Source organism: Poeciliopsis prolifica, unplaced genomic scaffold, assembly GCF_027474105.1.
Source record: "Poeciliopsis prolifica strain line A6 unplaced genomic scaffold, Auburn_PproV2 SCAFFOLD042, whole genome shotgun sequence".
NCBI classification, from domain to species: domain Eukaryota; kingdom Metazoa; phylum Chordata; class Actinopteri; order Cyprinodontiformes; family Poeciliidae; genus Poeciliopsis; species Poeciliopsis prolifica.
In genome coordinates, this window is record NW_026562417.1 from 2,793,063 (window position 1) to 2,813,569 (window position 20,507).

The 20,507-nt window shown below is 43.6% G+C and overlaps 4 protein-coding genes across 5 annotated transcripts; 2 read left to right on the forward strand and 2 right to left on the reverse strand.

Annotated features, from left to right (window-relative positions):
* Window positions 1–658: 658 nt before the first annotated feature.
* On the forward strand, window positions 659–5,574 carry si:ch211-214j24.10 (uncharacterized protein LOC558894 homolog). The gene is made up of 4 exons (XM_055055478.1): window positions 659–786; window positions 3,580–4,380; window positions 4,460–4,492; window positions 4,725–5,574. The coding sequence occupies exons 1-4, from the start codon at window positions 771–773 to the stop codon at window positions 4,772–4,774; spliced, it is 900 nt and encodes a 299-aa protein (XP_054911453.1). The 5' UTR covers window positions 659–770; the 3' UTR covers window positions 4,775–5,574.
* A 100-nt stretch (window positions 5,575–5,674) lies between these two features.
* Window positions 5,675–9,622, reverse strand: osgep (O-sialoglycoprotein endopeptidase). Its single transcript, XM_055055475.1, has 12 exons — window positions 9,520–9,622; window positions 8,583–8,702; window positions 8,378–8,497; window positions 8,086–8,261; window positions 7,626–7,721; window positions 7,478–7,527; window positions 7,321–7,399; window positions 6,897–6,962; window positions 6,681–6,771; window positions 6,194–6,269; window positions 5,835–5,933; window positions 5,675–5,763 (listed from the first exon to the last, which is right to left on the reverse strand). The coding sequence occupies exons 2-12, from the start codon at window positions 8,695–8,697 to the stop codon at window positions 5,724–5,726; spliced, it is 1,008 nt and encodes a 335-aa protein (XP_054911450.1). The 5' UTR covers window positions 8,698–8,702; window positions 9,520–9,622; the 3' UTR covers window positions 5,675–5,723.
* Window positions 9,623–9,850: 228 nt separating this feature from the next.
* On the forward strand, window positions 9,851–12,686 carry apex1 (APEX nuclease (multifunctional DNA repair enzyme) 1). 2 transcript variants are annotated; one of them, XM_055055476.1, is made up of 5 exons: window positions 9,851–9,944; window positions 11,013–11,144; window positions 11,258–11,421; window positions 11,505–11,697; window positions 11,773–12,686. In XM_055055476.1, the coding sequence occupies exons 2-5, from the start codon at window positions 11,084–11,086 to the stop codon at window positions 12,285–12,287; spliced, it is 933 nt and encodes a 310-aa protein (XP_054911451.1). In that variant the 5' UTR covers window positions 9,851–9,944; window positions 11,013–11,083; the 3' UTR covers window positions 12,288–12,686. The 2 variants fall into 2 exon arrangements, with proteins under 2 accessions (XP_054911451.1, XP_054911452.1); XM_055055477.1 differs by having other exon boundaries at window positions 9,864–9,944; window positions 11,021–11,144.
* Window positions 12,687–13,328: 642 nt separating this feature from the next.
* LOC129376041 (zinc finger protein 420-like) lies at window positions 13,329–20,065 on the reverse strand. The gene is made up of 9 exons (XM_055055467.1): window positions 19,804–20,065; window positions 19,031–19,233; window positions 18,835–18,921; window positions 18,640–18,735; window positions 17,529–17,639; window positions 16,694–16,817; window positions 15,636–16,566; window positions 15,459–15,508; window positions 13,329–14,893 (listed from the first exon to the last, which is right to left on the reverse strand). The coding sequence occupies exons 1-9, from the start codon at window positions 19,817–19,819 to the stop codon at window positions 13,668–13,670; spliced, it is 2,844 nt and encodes a 947-aa protein (XP_054911442.1). The 5' UTR covers window positions 19,820–20,065; the 3' UTR covers window positions 13,329–13,667.
* Between the last annotated feature and the right edge of the window lie 442 nt (window positions 20,066–20,507).

Here is a 20,507-nt window from a genome sequence, read left to right on the forward strand (position 1 = left end):
AAGGAATCTTTGCTCACTGGAATTTTGTTTGGATCAGCGGTCAACCCTCTCTTTGTCATCCTGTCCAGATAGATCTCTCTACAAATAAGGAAAGAGTCGACACTGAAAGTGAAACACTTTTTTCCTCGGTGCTGCATGTGGTTTTGTAGACATTCAGGTAGTTGGAGAACTCTCCTTGCATAAGGCTGCGGTGTTTCAAACATTTGCAGAGGCTGCTCCTGAAACATCACCTGACAACCACATCATCACAAAACACAGACTTTATACCAACTATTTTCACGACAAAAGTATTAACATCAAAACTTAGCTTCCACTTATTCCTCAAATATTAATTCATGCATGCCACTTTAAAAACAGTGACTGTACACAACCCATGTCTCACTCCAAGTTCATCTCAAAAGCTGGCAAGTTTGTTAGAAATAGTTTCATGAAGAAATAGACACATCAAGAGTAATTGGGGTTTTATTTATTACAGTAAATCTAATATATTGGGTTCTTTTACGCTATATCTACAGACAGCAGCGCTCTCCCTTGCATCATGTGTTCGTCACACAGGGTGGCGTTTTTTCAGTTTGAAAATTTCAAAATTTCCCTCCAAGTTTCCAGTCGGACCGCTTTACTTGCAGGGACTTCCGTTCGCAGTTTACATATCCCCTGTCGTTTTCCGGGTGGTGGTTACATTCAGACGAGCTGAGCCGTCGTTACAATCAACCTTGTAAACAAAAGTTGCTCAACGGGTTGACTTCAGCGATACGCGAAGGCGGAAAGACATGCATATCAAAACTGGTGAGTTTGAGCCGCCGTTCGGTTTACACTCGCTGGTGTTTTGTTCACTTTCCGAGCTTTGCAAGTTGTCTCGCCGCGGCATTAGCATCTGGGCTAGCGATACCGAAGGCAGCCTGGTCACCGCTTTGAATGGAGGGAGGGGGTGGGGGTTACGAAACTTTGACTTCGCTTTGCGCGGCTATTAGCTGTTAACTGTTAAAGGGTTTTCAGTATCTAAGTTATAACCCCGACTGTGTGACTTATCACCATTAAATTGAATTCATTAAAAAAAATCAACAACACGAGGTGGTCCGTCGAGTTGAGTTCGCAGCATTTGGGCGCTACTAACTAATTTGCTAACGCCGGTGCTAGCTAGTAGCGCTCGCTGTTCTGTTACAAGTGAGCTGCGTAGCTAATAGCTCACAACGTGGCGTTGTGTGTGTGTGGAAAACGGTCTTCTAAAGGCGGCATGTCCAGGCTGCTGTTCCTGGAAACCAGCTAGCTTCCCGAAATTTCTGCTGCGACGTGTTAAACCGCGTCGATGGACTCCTATAAACGGTGGGGGGTCGTTGAGTGTGGTCGGACCCAACATGTCCCACATTTCTATTCCTTCCTCAGCTTAGGTAATATGTATTTACGTTTCGCATGATTTGCCGACGAAAATAGCCAGTAATTACGTCAGCATCTTTTTGAGTCATGTGGGTCGAAGGTGGCTGCTCGACAATAAAAATAATAATAAAAAAAGAACCAACTTTTTCCAGTAGACGCGTTATATCCTGTGATTCATCTTTTTCCATTCCTGATCAAGATGGAGACTGTGACCCAATTTGCAGCATAAGATTGTTTTGTATAAAGTTTAAATTCATTTAAAAGTAATTTTAGTTTAATAAAAATAAATGTGAATGGGAGTTTTGATTTTTAAAAAAGTCTATAATAAACCAGCCATGTTTGATGTTTCATCCCTGCTGATATTCTAACTTCGCATCTGGATTTTATGAATTGACTGTCCTTCAGTCCGGTACAATTTGTTCCCTCCTGCACATGGTGAAAGCGGAGACAACAGGGAGCTGCTGTTGAGTTTTGAGCTCCACTTCCACAGGAAAGTCACATGAAAACGTGTTATTCACCCCAGTCTGTGTTTACACAATCATGGAAGCGAATAAATGTTCCCCTTTGCCTGTTAGCGTCCCCATTTCATACCCGTGTGCTTTTATTTTTGTACCGATTTCCAGGTCACGCCTGTGGACATGCATCCGGTTGTCTTTGCAGAGAATCGTATGCATAAAAATCTTTGATTCTTTTGAATAATTAGATTCCCTTTTCTCCCTCCATCCACACTGCGGGTGGAGCTGCTTTGCCTCATTTCTTTATCAAATTTTCTAGATCATTTCTTTAAATTGTTACTGGCCGACTTGTGCACCGAATGTGAAGAGAATGTGAAGCTGCACAACCAAATTAGTGAATATCAGCTCCACTTCCAGATAAAAAATTTTTTAAATTGTATTTATGTACATAAACTACACATACCAAAATATTCCAAGCTGATGGATAAATTTGCCTTTATGTCTTCATGGTCTTGTGCACTTTATAGAAAATGTGATTTGATCCTGTTACCCAAGTTGTTTCTAAAACCCAGTTTGCTGTATCAGTTTGCTTCCCATCATCAGTTCATTCATCACTGATTTTGTAAATAATCTTTACCCATCAGTTTTATTTTCCTTTTAATCAGGCATTTTAATAAAATATGGGCATTCAGAAAATATATTATTATGTCCATTTATTTTTGTTCTGATTCAACTAACAGCTCAGTTTGATCCTTGTTTCGGGGCTTGATTTGTTTTCTCCTTGGGACTACGATGCTTAGTAATTATTTTCTCTTGATCCACCAGAAAACAAAGGAGCTACAGCATCATCCTTTAAACTCCATGTAAAATAAATGAAAGCACAGTACCTGGTGTTGGTTGATGCGTCTGAATGGTGGAAATGTTGATGTTGGGGTAGACAAATGGGGTACAAAACAAATAAAAATTGCTTCTGATCTTGGGCCAAAACAGTTAAAAAAAGATCCATCAATTAGTTGGTTGATGTGGGTATGAATTGACATATGATAATCTAATTTGCAAACTCAGACCTTGGTTGGACCGTTTTTAAAAGACAGAAAGTCGAAGCTTTAGTGGATGAGAGGTGAAGGTTTGTGTCGTAGCCACATGGGATCAAACTAGCATTAAAGCAGAAAGCAGCTATCAGTTATTCTACTGATTATTCTGACCGTTCGTCGGATAAAACAAATGTCATTGTTCTGATTTTTCATTTAACCACTGAAGTCTTAGACATTTGAAACGCATTAAAAGATTCAATTAATTCAACTTTGATACTTTTTACAAGGAAAGAATGAATCTGGAGCTGAAAACATTGAATACTAATGACTGGACAGCAACAAGTTCTGTAATTAAAGGTTCAGTTGGTTCAAATTCTCAAAAAAACAACTATTAAATGCGTTTTGCTAGATTTATTTGAATTACTATTATTTATTTATGTATTTATTTTTACAGAATTTGAACTGGTTGCCACTTCAGAAGTTCTGAACATGTGTACAAAGGCTTTTCATATAAAATACAAATTGTAAATGTTTTTTGTACAGTTTTGGCTTAATTACGTTTGATGGTTTTAGCAAAAGGCCTTTATTAAGTTTGTACTCCACCATTACTAAACTAGTTGATTTCAAAAGTTGTTAAATCGCGATGAATCTGTTTAATCGGTTCAACCCTAATGCAGAATGACGTTTTCACCGACTTGTGTACGTTTTCCTTCCAGGTACATGGGAAGCAAGCAACACTGTGTGTGAGTCCGAAACCCTGTGTGACCAAGCAGTCCTCGTATCGGCAACCAAGTCTGAGCCCCAGATCCGTAACCGCCGCCTGTCTCCTGGTTCGGGAAACTGCGGAGGAGGAGGAGGCGGCTGCATCTCCGGAAACGCCCAGTCTCCACGACAACGGTCCCCCCAGAGCGAGCCTAACGGCCCCAGCCACGCCCACGGCCCCAGCCACGCCCACGGCCCCAGCCACGCCCACGGCCCCAGCTTCCGCAGAGAGAAGGAGCGCAAGAACCAGCCTCACAAGGGCCGCTCCGTCCGAAGGGAGAGCCAGAAGGGGGCGCTGCGAGCCGGAGAGCGCCCACTAAAGGCCAATCAGAAGGAGAAGTGGGTGGAGGACAGCCTGTCGCTGCTCAAGCCTCCGCCCGCTTTCCCGGTGCAGGACAGTCCTGCCAAGCTGCAGCCGGCCGTGAGCTACGCCTCCAAGGTGAAGGCCGGAGCAACGAGCGGAACGCTGGAGGAGCGGCCTGCCATCGGGGACCTGCTGCAGAACCAGTGGGGTCTGAGTTTTATTAGTGAAGCTAAGCCAATCACAGAGGGGCCCCTCCTTCACCCTGCTGCTAGCCCTCTAGTGGACACAGAGAGCAAACACCCAGCGGACCTACAGCATGACGCAGCTCTCACAGTTCAGCTCCAGGAGGAAACTCCTGTTCCTGCTTCTGAGGCCGAAGCGCAGCAGGCCAACGGGGACCTCCTGCTCAGCTGTCGCCATCTAGTGGAGGCTTTGAACTATCACAATAGAGGTAGGAGCTTCAGCTGCACACTGGCTTTAAGTTACAATAGAGACCAGTTGGTAATTTTTGGTTTTCTCCCCCCTTTTAGAATGGAATATAATCTGTAACAGACAGAAGAAAGGTGAGTTGTCTGAACTATTTTACATTTTATGGAGTATTGTATGTAACTTTATTTATTGAGGAGTCAAACGGCACCTTTTCCAGGCTGTGTGCAGTAGAATTACAAATGTGAAAGAAAAACAGACCGCTTTTTCTTCTTTGAGACATTTTATTGGTATTTAAACATTGAAATGAAACCAAATGTATTGATCAATTTTTGTCGAGTTGAATCTGATCTGCTTTTATTGTTCCAGGTCCAAAAAGAGTGGTGTGGTACAAGGAGACCCAGGAGCGCCCGGCCTAGCAGTGTGACCGACACACAGCATTGACCGCCTACAGAATACACACGCACACACACACAACTTCACGCACATCTATACTCAAGGAAGACGGACAAATTTGAGTCCCATTCTCACAAGCTGCACTCAGGATGATGTCTTCACATAAAGCCACACTGAGACACTTTGGACTAACTCTTTTGAGATCTTACAGCAATGGACTTTTTTTAACGCCTTACAAAAAGCCTGCCTTAAATGATCACCTCATTCCCATTTTAGCTTCTTCCTGTAAAGCTGGCCTTTTTTTTCCTCCCCCTCCTACAGTTTATTTTCTTTAAATCTCCAAGGAGTCTAATTTAATTAATTTTCTCCCTTTTTTTTGAAAGTCACAGTTTTATTCAATGCTGTCCTCTGCAAAGCGAGTGGTCAATCAAGCACTTTGTTTAAAACTGACCAGTGCGTGTGTGAGAAGCCCTCACAAGTTTTTCTTCTCCCCCATTTTGAATTGGAAACCAGAAGAATGTCCTGTACCTACTTGAGTTTTATTGTTTATGAATGCAAGGGTTGTCAGTTTCATGTCTTCAGTTTACAGACGGGTGTAGTTAAAGGCACAGTACAGTTCACCCTACAGATCTTAATGCTGTGTTCTCATGATTATTTTTTTTATTTGGTTCCTATCGGGTGAATGTTTGAATCCATAAGGGATGTCGCAATGTTCTGTGTGGTAGCTTTTGAAAATTTATTTGAATTAAAGCAAAAATTACACTGGAGAAGGAGGAGGGACGTAAGAAAGTATTGCTTAATAAAAAAAAAGAATAAACTTGGAGGGTTTGACTACATTTTATTTGCTGCCTGCTGTAAAACTGCCCCTCATATTTAGCGCTTTGTGGCTTTAAACTTACAAAAACCAACTTTTGAAACAGGAGTAAATGTATAAAAAAATACTTTATTTGCATTTCTGAGCCAGGCTGCTCCTCAGTCTCTCCACGTCACCTCGACTTCATCAGTCCTGTACCTGCAGCAGAGATCAACCATCGGTCATCCATAGAAACTGACAAATCCTGGGACTGTAGTTGCTGCTGTTACCTTTGTGTGATGAAAGAGTCTTGGAGCTCTGTGACGTAGCCGCTTCGGAACATCTCCCAACCCGCCTGAGCGATCATCGCTCCGTTGTCTATGCAGAATCTGGGTCAGAGCAAACAAACCCAAACAACCTGATACTTTTCAACTTCATGGGGATGAAAAGTAAGATCCTGTTTAATCCAACTGGTTCATATCTGCAAAGACTGAATGTAAAGCAATCAACATTTCTACATTCTTTAGTTAGTGTTTGCTATCTGGAAATGCTCAACTTTCAGCATTTCTACCATTTCAGTTCCTGTGTCACTACCACACAGTCAGCTGCAAATGGAAACGGCTGTCTCATGGTGGATGGGGCTGTTTACCGCTCGTCTGTAGCAAACAGCTTGGCTCCTCGCTCCTTGCACATCACCCCCATCATCTCCTGCAGACGCAGGTTACCTGAGGAGGAAACATGTTGCTTCCTTCAGGTTTTATAGGAAAAGAAGCTCAAATTTACACAAATACTTGAAGGCAGCAGTTACTCACTAACAGAAAGTTGTATGTTTTAAACAACTTTGTTTTAGCCCTCGTTGACAGACGTATTTCATGAAATACCTCGTCTGAATTCTGTTCTTTACAGGACGAACGTGACGGTAGCATCACTGCTCATTTAGTTTTCTCAGCTTAACTTGCTTAGTTGTGGTTGTTTGGTGTTCTATGAGTCATTTTTACCCGTGATCGTCTATAGCCCATGCTCCCAAAGTGCCTCTTTTACTGTACATTTGTCGGTTTTTTTCTTCCACTCGACTTTCCATTAATATGATGAGGCAACAGCCTCTGGAAACGAAGCTCCTGAACTGATTAACTTACAGCCCACTCCTCCGACAATCAGCACCTCCTGTGAGCCGCAGTGAGCCATGGCCCTCTCTGTGATCTCCACCAGCATGGCGAACACCGTCTCCTGCAGGGGTAACGGGAAGGTGCTGCACGTCACTCATTTTCTATTTATGTCAAATATTCCTGACATTTCATCCCAAATGGAAACACTCTACCATCTATTCATTTGAATCAAGTGGTTCAGAGTACCTGAAGAGAGAAGCACAGGTCCTCTGCTGTGCACTGACCAGAGCTCAGCATTTTATTAGCAGCATCCTGTCAGCAAAAAATAATGATTAGAACTGAGAAATGAGTTTACATTTTTTCTTCTGTTCTTTCTGACTCATGCTCCCTCCCTTCCTCTTCACTGTTTTCTTTTAATTCCTTCTGGGGTTATTTTTGAGTTTTCTCCTTGCTTTCTGGTTAACTCCACTGAGTTCAAACTGGACTTTGAGAGATTTCAAGACTATCTGGGTCATTTGAAAACTTGAACATTCTCTGCAGTCATTTCCATTCATCTTTGAAGACTAGACCTGAATAGTGCCTTCAGAATTATTACATTAAAACCCAATAAATGCTCTAATTTGAGGGTAAAATTGAACAAAAAGTGAAAAAGCGTAAGTGCTGCACTCACCTCGATGAAGGACAGAATCCCAGAAAAAGACACGTCCATCCCCTTCACTGTGTACGGCAGCTCCACGTATCGACTTCCTCTGTAGCAAACGCACGAGAACAACACAGTGTTTCCTTTCTGGCTCTCTGTGGTGAACGTTCTTCAGGGTTCTACTCACTTTTTGGCCATCTGCTCTATGTTGTATCCTGGACTGGGGTCGTTGGAAATCTGGGAAGAGTTCCATGAAGGAGCGTCAACCTTCACATGGTTCACAGTAAGGGGTGGGGGGGTTGGAGGGGACACGGGTCGATGTCGCCGACACACACCTTGATAACTCTGGCGAATCTGTCCAAACAATTGCCGACCGCAATGTCGATGGTCTCCCCAAATATTCTGTAGCGCCGCTCCAAGTAAGCGATAACCTGCAAGGGAAAAGCAGGAGCAGAAGAACATGAGGGAGGGAAAATGAAGAAAAGACAGAATAAAGGAAGGCAAAAACAAGTAAGGGAGGGAGTGAAACAAAGATGAAGGAAGGAAAAACATGAGACAAAAGGAGAACATGAGAAAGGACAACAAAAAAAAAGATGGATGGATGAAGGAATCCAACATTTAATCAACAGGATGTAGTCTGGAAATACTAATACTTCTAAACTCTCCAGCCCTTGAAAACACTGTAATCAGTCTCCAGACATCAGCTCTCAGCGAGGATCATCCTGAACTGATTGGTTACCAGCTGATTCTGAACACCGGCTATGAAACACCGGAGCGATGAGGCTGGAACCCCACCTGGGTGTTTCCCCCGCTGACGTACAGCACGGTGGGGTTGTTGGCCTGGGTTATGAGTCGGCCCATCTCGATGTGTCCGATGCAGTGGTTGACCCCCAGCAGGGGCTTCCCCCACAGCTGGGCCACAGTGCGCGCTACGAGGGCCACCGTGACCAGAGGGGCTCCCATCCCCGGGCCTGAGGGACAAGGAGAGAGAGGGAGGGGCTGATGAGAGTTAAACAAATACACATTTATGTAGCTTCAGCTTGTTGTTTTTCCCACTGTGACCAGGCTACCAAATCATGTCCGCCACCTTTAGTGTACGCCACGCAGTCGATGTCTGCCGGCTTCAGGCCCGCTTGCTCCAGCGCCTCCTTCAGGACAGTCAGTATGACTGCGCGATGATGCCTGGCCGTGTCACTGGGCATGAACCCTGAGGTGAAGAATAAAAAGTTTAAAAAAAAACAGAAAGAAGAATCGGTTCAGGGTGGTTTGTCAGAGGCGTTGACGGAGCTCGCCTTGGCCCGGCGGTGTGATGTACGTCCGTCTGGGGTTAGACAGCACTTCACCGTCCCTGATGATGCCGATGCCAATCTTGTTGGCGCTTCCTTCGAATCCAATGACAACAGTCATGGCAGCTAACAAAATCATAAAATAAAAGAAGGAAAGAATGATGATATTAAATATTTTAACGTCTACAAAACAAGTCAGTGCTCATTGCCTCATTAAAGGTTTGCAGTTCTTTGGAGGTCGTCTGAGCGTCCATCTTGTTTTGACCTCTGAAATCTCACATAACTTCTCTTTCTCATTGTTGAATCAGAACCTCTGACCCTCACTGTTTGAGATGTTCCTGGTTATTTTGGAACCTCCTGGATGAATTTTGGATGAAAATCAATTTTGGCAGAGTGAAATCCTGCAAGGTTTTCACTCTGATGATCTTTTAGCCTATTTAAATTAGTCATGCATGTCCTTATAAAGCATTTTTTTCTCATTGGTTGATGCGCCATTTACCTAAAAAAAAAATGTATTACAAAGCTGTTTAAAAACTTCAAGTGATGTGATATCAATCTGAGACATCTAAGTGTCAACAATTGCCAGGACAGATTTTTTAGATATTATTATGCAGCTCATATTATCTTATGACTCCATCTGTACCTGCAGCCATATAAAACACATTAAAACAGTCTGAACTGTAGATGGAAGCAAGAAGTTCAATCTAAAACAACTCGGTTTTATCATTTACAGCTTAATAGTTACATATTAGACTTTCAGTCAAAATATACTTCCATGACAAATATATTTTTAGCACATTTGTGAGTTTGTACCAGAATAGCAGATTTAACGGAATATTAGCAACAACTGTGTTGTTAGCGCCTCCTCTTGCTCCAGCTTGAAGAGGCGCTCGAATACTGTTTTATATTCTTATAGTATCCACAACAACAAAAAATGTTTTACCGAGTATATAGGTGTATTTTTCTTCCTCTCAGGCCACATTAATGTTCTCAGTAGTAGTTCTGAACCCCTGCATCCGAGCCCTACTCCGTACACATATCTAAGGACCCAAACTAAAGGAGCCGTTCACTCGCCTGATCAAAAAGAAAGAAAGAAAAAAAAAGGCTTAGTCTGAACCACCGCTTTAACAACAAAACATGGCAGAATACTTTAAATTACTAGAAAGTATTCGATTTTCTTTGTTAACATCATCATTAATACGTAATGATGTGTTTCATTTATTTTCTTTCCGGTGTCTTTTCAGGCACATGTGAAGACAGTTAGTCCAAGCAGCGTGGTCACGTTGAGCGCTGTTGTATTTGTGGGGGGGAGTGACTGAGGCTGACTGGGAACTGCGGCTCGTCTGAGCTCTGCATCCTGTTGTGCGAGTAAGATTACATTTGCATGTCCTTTTCCTACAACGCGCCAAAAGAAGACGCACTTTTGCAGTCGCCGCATTTGCATTTGTTGAGGAAATGATCGATTACTCGCGGGTCATCCCTCTGTCATTCACAGCTCGCGCAGGCCGCCTGCTGCTGCTGCTGCTTCTTTGTTAGAGCCGCGGCTAGCTTTAGCACATGTTGGGAATAGCTGAACCAAATTATCACGGAGAAATGGCCTAATAGCCCACTTCGTCTTTCTGTTATTTTTATTTTTTACTGCCTTATCTTTAACCGGGCATGATATTTGCACAGACTCTAACCTTCATCACAGTCAAACTACACACAAACACGAGTTTCCGGTTTTGTAGTTTTGGGCTTAATCTGTTTCAAGCCACGTTTCGTGTTTCTCAAATCCTCACACACGCCACAGGTACTTTACCGACTGAGCATGCGCAGATTTTATGATGGTCAAACTGCACAAATATGGTCTGGAGAGCACAATGATGATGGATGTTTATACAAAAATAAAATCAGTAAAAGTTTTTTTTTTTTTTCATTTGTCGGAAGTGAATAGTTACACTCCATTTACAAATGTGTGTGTTTAATGTATAGATGCCCAAATCGATTTTAGTGTGGACCCTGAGTTATTACTGCTTGCTAAATATTACACTGGAGCAATCCCTTGTGAGCTATATGTTACACTGATTGAAATTGCAGAGATGATCATTTCCTAGCATACACGCAGTTTGATAATCTTTTTTTTTTTCTGTGGGAAAGAATCAGTCAGCCTGTCAACACCTGAGAGAAAATCTGGCCAGGAAAAACCTCATTGGTGCACCTCCAGTTGGAACAATTTAAATTCACTCAAATTGCTCAAGAAATGTTAGCTTTAGTAATAGGATTCATAATTGGGAGATGGACTGGTTGGAAGATTGTGGCTGGTTTCTGATCCAAGTTTTGCGAAGCGTTGACCGGCTGCAGTGATTCTACACTCTGCAAGAAAGTTGATGAATTTTAGAGTTGTCTTGCTTTTTAACATTTCTAATATTCCGGGGGTTTTTTTTCCCCCTCCAGCGTTGCAGGTGCTGCTGTGTGTGCGTGCTGTGTGTGTGCCAGGTGTGTTTGCTTGTAGGACCAGTTCCAACATGAAGAGAGGCAAGAAGACAGATGATACGTCTGCTGATGGGGAGAACGATACAGGCTCTGGTACTAAAACACAAACAAAATTGCGGTTCCTAATGACGATTTCATGAACGGAGGGGGGAGAGGGAACACTAAATGCACCATCCAATATTTATCCCTTTATGATCTCCCTTCAGCTTCTGCAAAAAAAGCAAAGAAATCCAAGGAACCAGAAGCCCCAGTACTGTACGAAGACCCCCCTGACAAAATGACGAGCAAAGATGGCCGAAGTGCTAACATGAAGATCACCTCCTGGAACGTAGACGGGCTCAGGGCGTGGGTGAAAAAGAACGGACTGGATGTGAGTTTGCAGTAAAAAGTTCACTCAGTCTTATCAAAAAAAAGAACTAAATAAAAGCTAATTGCCATGCTTGTTGTTCCCAGTGGGTGCGTGAGGAGGCGCCAGATGTTCTGTGCCTCCAAGAGACAAAGTGTTCAGAGAAAGCCCTTCCTGCCGAGATCACATCCATGCCGGAGTACCCCCACAAATACTGGGCTGTGTCCAATGAAAAGGAGGGCTACAGTGGTGTAGCCATGCTGTGCAAGACTGAACCTCTCAAAGTCACTTATGGAATTGGTGAGTAATGGGTTGCTCTGTTGATACTTGGTTTAGACATGTGGTTCTCTGGAAAAAAAAAATGTAATTCTCCAGGCAAAGAGGAGCATGATAAGGAGGGACGCGTCATCACAGCCGAGTTCCCAAACTTCTACCTTGTGACGGCTTACGTCCCGAACGCCAGCAGAGGCCTCGTCCGCCTAGATTACCGCAAAACCTGGGACGTAGACTTCCAAGCGTACCTGAGCGAGCTCGACATCCAGAAGCCCCTGGTGCTGTGCGGCGATCTCAACGTCGCGCACCAGGAGATCGACTTGAAGAACCCAAAGGGCAACAAGAAGAACGCGGGCTTCACCCCGGAGGAGCGCGAAGGGTTCAGCCAGCTGCTGGCGGCCGGCTTCGTGGACAGCTTCCGTGAGCTCTACCCGGAGCAGGCCAACGCCTACACCTTCTGGACCTACATGATGAACGCCCGCTCCAAGAACGTGGGCTGGCGACTCGACTATTTCCTGCTCTCGTCTTCCCTGCTGCCAGGCCTGTGCGATAGTAAGATCCGTAACAAGGCAATGGGGAGCGACCACTGCCCCATCACTCTCCACATAGCTGTGTGAATCTGATGATGATCCAAGTTTTACTCTGTCTTTGTTTTTTTTGTTCCAACTTGTCTCAACTGTATCAGCTAGAGTGTGGAAGTCTAGAGTGGTTCCCAGCGTCGCATCACTGTTAGTAGAGTTGCCCTGTAGCTTAGTGGTTTTCTTTAAATGTTCCACAACATCGATCATGTCCGATTACCCAAACTGCTTTCATCAAATCCGTGACATACAGCCAAGGTCTGCACACGTGCAACACTAAACACACATTTAAGCTAATTTTCATGATGTTTCTGTTACCGACTGAAATTGATGCACTGCTGTAAAAGGAAACCTAACATGGTTTACCTTCCTTGTACCTTGTTATATTTTTTTATGTGAAACTTGCTTACTCTCAAATAAAAACTTTTTATTTCCAGATTTTGAGCTGCACATTTCTTAGCTCGATGGTTTCATTGGTAACTTATAGTGGTGCAGCGATTGCAGTATTCCGGCCAATCGCCGTTACCGATTATTTTCGTCTTAAATGCCGCTAAATATAGCAAATAGCTGAGTTGACAGCAGTGGGGTGACTTGTTACCAGCTTTGGTGGCTGGACTGTCAGTAAAACATCTTTCACAGGATAAAGAGGACAGGGGTGATTTTTAGAACTTTGTTATGGTAGATAACATGAAGGGATAAGTTTGGCTTCACCAATCTCCTGAAATTAAGGAAATTGGCGCCAATTAATAAGCTGGCTGATTAATCAGTGCACCCCGAGTCGCTAAGGACTTGCTCGTAAGGTTTCAAGACCTGACACACAAGGCAGACCGTTCCCCCAAAGCCTGATGCCCTGATGGAAAAGTGAAAAGATTTTGCACCAACTTATTCAATCTGAAACAGGAGTAAGGTTGGGTGGGGCTTTTACACTCTTCCAAGATTTCTATGCAGAGGTAGCTAAATGACCCATCCTTGTACAGGGATTGATTTTGTGTAGTGAAGTTACAACTTAGATTTCATCAAACATACTCAACTACACTTTAAGCAGATTCTGTTGAAAGCATTTGTGCCAGAACAACTCGGGTTTTTAGCTAAGTTTTATTAGCTCTGCAACACAGACAATTAGCTCTGTTGTAAACCAAATCAGAAGACCACAGTGTGAGAACCTAGGCTTTAGAGAAATTGTGCAAAGAAATATATCTAAACCTTGTCAAATGTTAAAGGAATGACTAACGACCTCCCTACTCACAAAAATGGTTGTCCTGCTTTGAGGTACAAACATGGGGCATTAATGACTTAAAACTTCACTGAACAAACTCAGTGAAATTTGTCATGAGTAGTGTTACTGTACTGCAATTGATATACATATTTAACACCTTTCTCACCCATTTACAAGTGATACCAATAAGTCTGTAGGTGTATTTATGACAGGTGTGTCCTCAGATGGGTCTTAAGATGATAAGACTGCCTGAAACCTTTCCCACACTCTAAACACAGATACGGTTTTTCTCCAGAGTGCGTCCGCTGGTGTCTCTTTAGCCGGTTGGCACTCAGAAAGCTCTTGTCGCATTCAGAGCAGGAGTATGGCCGGGCCCCGGTGTGGTAGCGCAGATGGATGGTCAGGTAGCAGGACTGGGTGAATTTCTTGCCACAGTGAGGACACAGGAATGGCTTGTGGCCTGTGTGGAAGCGCTCGTGCTTCAAGAGCTCTGCGTGTGAGAAGAAACCCTTGCCGCAGTCGGAGCAAAGGTACGGCCTCTCGCCCGAATGCGTCAGCTCATGTCTGATCAAGGTGGCCTTGTACACAAAGCTCTTGTCGCACTGCGAGCAGCGGAAGACGTTTTCCCTGGTGTGGCAGCGCTCATGCTTCTTCATGTTGCGCTCCCTCTTGAAGCTCTTGCCGCAGAACGAGCACATGAAGGGCATTTCTTCAGAGTGGATCTTCATGTGGCTCAACAAGCCGCCCTTATAGAGGAAGCCCTTCCCACACTGCGTGCATATGTGCGGCCGCTCTCGATGTGTCCGTTGGTGAGCGGTGAGAGCCGCCCGGTACGGAAAACTCTTTCCACAGTTGCAGCTGTGAGGTTTCTCCTCTTTGTGGATAAGGATGTGCTTGTTCAGGTGTCTTTCACAGCTAAAGCCCAGGTTGCAGTGAGAGCACTTAAACGAGTCGCCCACTTCGCCAGCATCCACTCCGTGGGTCTTGAGGTGCTTCACATATGCAGTCTTCCAGCTGAACGCCTGACCGCACTCTGAACACTCGTAGTTCCCGTCCTCCAAGTGGCCGTTGCTGTGCCTCGCTTGTTCCGTTGCTGACTTGAAGAGCTCCCCGCAGATCAGACACGACAGCTTGTTTCCAGACGAGTGTGTCTGCTTGTGCCGCTCCAGCGACTGTTTGAAGGAGAACTGCCGTCCACACTGGGAGCATGAAAATGGCTGCTCGCCTGTGTGCACGCGCTGGTGGGCTTTGAGCAAGGAGTGGAACCTGAAGACCTTCCCACAGTCCGCACAGCTTAAATGTCCGTGTTGATCTGCAGCATCAGTGGGGTGTACCTTATTGATGTGCTGCAGGACCTGCCCTTCCTCAGAGTCCTGGAAGGAGCATTGAGGACAGGAGAAAGCAACTACTGAGGCATCCGCTGGAGAACCTGGTGGTACAAAAAGCAACGAGTTTACATAGGAACACAAGCAAATACTTTCCAGTATTCACTACAGACAAGAACTTGCAGTCACAGGTAGCTATTACAGGTTCTCAAGAGCCTAAACAAGCACCAAGTTAAGTACACAGCAAGATTAAACCAATCTGAACTTAAATTTAGGACTGATTTACATTCCAGTTTCTGTCTGGAGAAAAGATTTTCCTTTAGCAGGCTGAGTTGTTTTCAGGTATCAAATACCAATCTTGTGTTTAACACCTTGTGGATGTTCTACATCTACAACACTTCGCCAGCACTCTTCATTTAATTCTACTTTCCATCTAATGAAACACTTCAGTGATTAGCAAAGCGTAGCAATAAAACTGGTAGTGTGACTGTAAAAGCAAGTTGGAACATTAGATCTTGTCAGGTATCTGGTATTCCCCATTGTCTAAGTGACTATTGGAAGTTACAGAAGCCAAATTTCATAAACCTTCTGTAAACTTTCACTTTCAATGATTATGTCAGTTATGAAGAAAAAAAGAAATCCAGAATAGCATTTCTTAAAATCGCTTACTTTCACCATCTTGCTTCGAGACCACAGGCGAGCCATAGGAGTGCTCCGAACTGAAACAGGAGAATAACGATCATTCATTTTCAAAGTCTACAGTTAATTGGACTTTAAAAAGTGTCTATGTGACAAAATCTAAAATGAAGGACATCAAAGACCAACACAGAGGAGAGGTGAGTTCACCTGATGATAGGTAAAGGTCTCAGTGCTGAGGGACTCAACCTGCTGCACTTGCTCCTTTGATTAGTGGACATGAGCTTCTGTAAATGTATCGCCTTCATTGTGGGTCGACGTTTGCGTCCACTTGTGCGGACATTCTGTGGTTTGACACCGTTGTCTCGTATGGATTCCGCCGGACAGTCTGGATCTGTGTGTTCAGCATTCGCTTCGTTGACATCCGCGGCCTTCTCCGTTTCTGGCCCCCCCTCTGAGGATTCTTTGAGCTCGTCTGAGTTGCCGTCCTCAGAGTGAGTCTCTAAGTGACTTGCGAGGGCCAGCTTACAGCTGAATTCCACGTTGCAGAGACGGCACGAGTGCACGCCGTGTTCCGTGTGCGGCATGCAGGCCGTGTCCACGCGCACATACGCGCGTCTCTTTCTGTGTGTGCGTCTGTGTCTGTCGAGGGACTGCCTAAAGGAGAAGCAGTGGCCGCAGTCAGTGCAGCGATGGGGGCGTTCTCCAGTGTGGATGACGCTGTGTGCCAGCAAAGAGGAGGCAAACTTAAATTTCTTCTCACAGTGGGGGCAGTCATGGGGGCCTGAGGCAGCTTTGTGTTGAGAAGACGATGGAAGTTCGGTCGCTTCTCTTTTTGGCTCTTCTTCGCTTGTGTTCTCCAAATACACAACCACAGAACGTTCCCCTGCTGTGTCTTCTCTTCCTTCAAAGCAGTTTTCTTCGGTCACCACTTCAACATTGGAGCTCGCGTCTATTTCGACCTCAGAGTAATCAGAAACTGTAACTATTTCCACAATTTCTGGTGCAAGTTGTGGTTCGACGTGGAGGTCTGGAAGTGGGTCCGACTGGCCAGGTTGTTGTTCGCTGGTTTCCTCCAGTCTCCTCGGGGGAAGGGCAGAAAGTGAGGAAGAGATGTTGTCGCCCATGCTAGCAGGCGGAACTGCATGAAAAGAAGTGAAGCAGAACCATAAGTTTAGCCAATACCAGCGGCTCCCAAAAATCTTCTTCTGCTGCTAAACCGATTGCTAATACGGTTTACGAAGACGCTCTCAAAAGAAGCAACCTACCATGTTGGTCCAGATGCCCAAGGTTCTTGTGGTGCTGCAGTAGATTTGTCAGGTTTGTGGGTTCAGAGACGATCTGCAAGCAGTCTTCCAACAGAGAGCTCTCCGCTCCAAGCCAGGACACAGTCTGAGAAAAACGTCCGACATCAATATTCACACTATTTCACTTGAAAGGTCTCATTTTCCAAGAGCCCTCTATGTTGCAGTATGCCACCTTGTCAAAGAGGAAGGCAGAAGAAATAATCTCATTCCATGGCATATTAAAGGGGCAGTATTATGCAAAAACAACTTCTTTGAGCTTTATATAACATTATAATGTTATTCCCTCATCAGAAACATACATAGATTGTTGCCTTGAATCTTTCGTTCATGTTTGAGAAATCCTTTAAAATGTCTGGTCGGACTCAGCGCTGCCTTTGAGACGACACTTCTGCGTTTCTACTGGTGCAGGTTGTTAAAGGGTTAATAGAGCAGCGATGTTGTGGATGACTTCCTGAAAACTCAGTTTCAAAAAAGACATTAAATAAAGTAAATGTTTTTAAAGTCATTTTTGATCTATGTATATAGTTATTTTATTGTGGTATAAAAGGGCACTATGTGCCTGAAAAATAAATAATAAAGCCCCTTTAATAATATTCTTGCACTGAGCATGGCATATCAAATATATTTATTGCAGTGATGCTGTTAGTTTCGTCCACCTTCTATTGACAGATTTATGCCAGTGTCATGATACATATCTTGCAGAATTCAATTTCTTGAATTGGAATCATGCTTTCCATGTTCTACAGTTCTCTGTTGCAGTTTGATAATTGCCGGTGCAATTCGGACTTGGGCTCACCTGCTCCAGGTCAGGGACCGGAACCAGCTGAAACAGTCGGCAGAGAAACTCTGCAAAGAGTGTCTGCAAGTCACTGTCGTACTGAGGGCCATACTCTATAGGAAAGGTGTCCTTTAAAGCAAAGAAATTATGGTGAAAAACAATACAAAAAAAGAAAAAGACATTTTCAGAGCTTTTCCGCTTTTTCGAAAGTATTACAATATTTGGTGGCACCGCATACAACAGCCTATACTGTCATGAAACATAGGAATTATTTTCTGCCTCGACTCCCCTGGACGGACAGTCTCAGACCGGTAATCACTAGAACGTGTAAGGGGTAATTTGGAATTACAGAACGGGAGTGACGCAGTGATGCGGTAAAACAGCGGCACAAGTCCAAAGACGGAGAGCAGAACAACCGGATGCTGATTCAGATAATAACATGTTGAGATTGGTGAACGACACGGTTTCTTGCTCGGGTCCTGACACATATCTTTATATTATATGCTGGAAGCCACAACCCTTTGGTTACATAATCCCAACTTCATGTTTTCCGAATGCCCAGGATCTCAGCTGATCTGTTGCAATGATGTGAAAGGACAAAGCAAACCATAAATGTTTTTCTGTACCTTTCATTAAACTTAGTCAATACTAAGTCTCTTCATAGTATAGCTAGATTCCTGAGGGCATCCAGTGAATTCTGAGAAGTAACAAAGAAAGTGTCTGGTGCGTTCTGGGAACACAATCACAAGTTCTGGGAAACTCCACAGGCCAAGACAGTGAACCACAAGTTCTGGGAAAGCAGCCAGTAAAAATGTCTTAAAGGTTTGCCCAAATACCCTGTTATGTTCCAGAACTAAATTACGTGAAAGTTCTGAAAATTACCTGTAAGTTCCAGAAAGCAGCCACTTGATTTCCAGAAAGATCAAGAAGGTGACATATAAGATCATAAAAGCAACATTTAAGGCTGTCTAATAAATAACTGTTAATTATATATCTTTATAACTACAAAAACTAAAAACAGGAGCTTGAAGACAGCTAGATTCTACAATCTAGAATTTTGTGTGAAACATTTGTCACACAAAGTTGCCGCATTGTGTGACTTCATAGAGGAACAAGTGTAAAGTCTTACCATAAAAAAGTGCTTTCTTTCTTCCGGATCTTTGAGAAGAATTTGAATCAGCTCAAGAAAATTCATTTTTACCGACTCGTCGTCTGATTCTCTCATCTGAAACACGGAGAACATAACCTTAAATTTAACACAAGTTCATAAAACCGCGTTAAAAAGGAAAAATGGCAACAGTAAAGGGCAAGTAGAAGCTTTCACCAGTGTGAGATGTGGTGACGTCATCTTCTCCAGGTAAGACAGAACCATCTCACTGGAATGCTCATCACGGCATAACTCAATTATATACTGCAGTGGAGGGAAAAACTCTGTCACTTCCTGCCACTTGTAGCGTCAAAGACGACCAAAACATGAAATTGTTTCTAAATGTTTGGATAGGTACTCTACCCATACTCACCCGAGCTCTTAACCCTAAATTCAGCTGAGTCCTGTGTTTGTCCATCAGGAGCTCTGGGACCATGTCCACCACCAGGGACACAAAGTCTGACACCTTCCAGTAGCTCATGACGTCTCGTTTCCTCAACACCTGCCACATAGAGGCTGCCATGAGCTGCAGAGGGGGCACCAGCAGGCGCAGCGATGCCAAGGGCAACGGGTCATCTAAAAGCAGGCAGCCAAATTTATTCTGTGGTTAATTAAAAACATAAGTTGTCTGTCTCACAAGAAACTACATCGAACTGTCTTTCTGCAGTGTCCAGAAAGGGACAGTATTTTCACTGTGACCTGTGAATTCAGAAAAAGTCAGAATTTGGATTTTGAAATGAAGGATTCTTATCTTCCCCTTCTGCCCATACACAATTATGTTTGTTGTGTTTAAAAGCTGTATTCGAAAACGTTCGTTACAGATGGTTGTTCTGAATGCCTCCCATGAAGGTGTGTTCAACAACAGCGTTGTTAAAAATGCTGTTAGTAGCACCGACGCCGCATTTTTGAAGCCAAACTCGGCACACTGCCAAGACACGAGCAGCTGCATCTGTTGGTGGAGACTAAATATCCAGAGACAGCGTGTCTCGTCACGCGCTCGACCCAAACAACGCGAACATACCGATGTATTGTCAAAGAGAAGCTGTGGAAATGAGCTAATGGCTCAAGGAAAGTTGTGTTTATCCTCGCCGCCATTAACTGTCCGTTTCCAACAAATTAGTTTTCATCCACATTAAACAGACCAACCTCTGGGGACGTCCATTTCCTTCTGCTGGGGTTGAAAAGTTTCAGTAGCTTTGGTTAGCCTTCCAGCTAGCCGGCTAACCAGCTACCGTGCAATACGTGGTTTATTTTTGACAGACTCTGGACAACACAGCTTTTAGTTCAACTTCCGACTGCCGAAGTTTCGAGCTAGACTCAAAGATAGTCAAATAAAGTTGTGTGCAATAAAAGAAACGTTAATTTAATCCCAGGTAGAAGTAGTGGGAAAATTCTTCTTTGCTTTAGTCGTTGGCTCATTCTGACATTTTCCAGGTTGCTGCTGCCATCTGCTGGAAACGCGGTGAATCGCATATGAACCCTCTACTCATAAAGGCCCCTCGCGTTTTTAGTTTAAAAAATGTATTTCTAAGAATGAATGAAAAATGTCAAGCTAAGAAAAACACTAAACATGACATTAACAGGAATAGGTGTAAGATTCACTTTGTTTTCAATTTGTTGGTTTTAAGTTTAAGTTATGAGTCTGAACGTCAGAATTATTATTTTTGTAATTATTTTGAATTCCAATGTAATGCAGAACAGCAAAAAATATATATAAAAAAATAATTCAATCAATCAATCAAATTTTATTTGTATAGCACATTTCAGCAAGGCATTTCAAAGTCCTTTACATCATAAACACAAGAACACAAAGTCATGCATCATGGAATAAACAATACATTGTTACATAT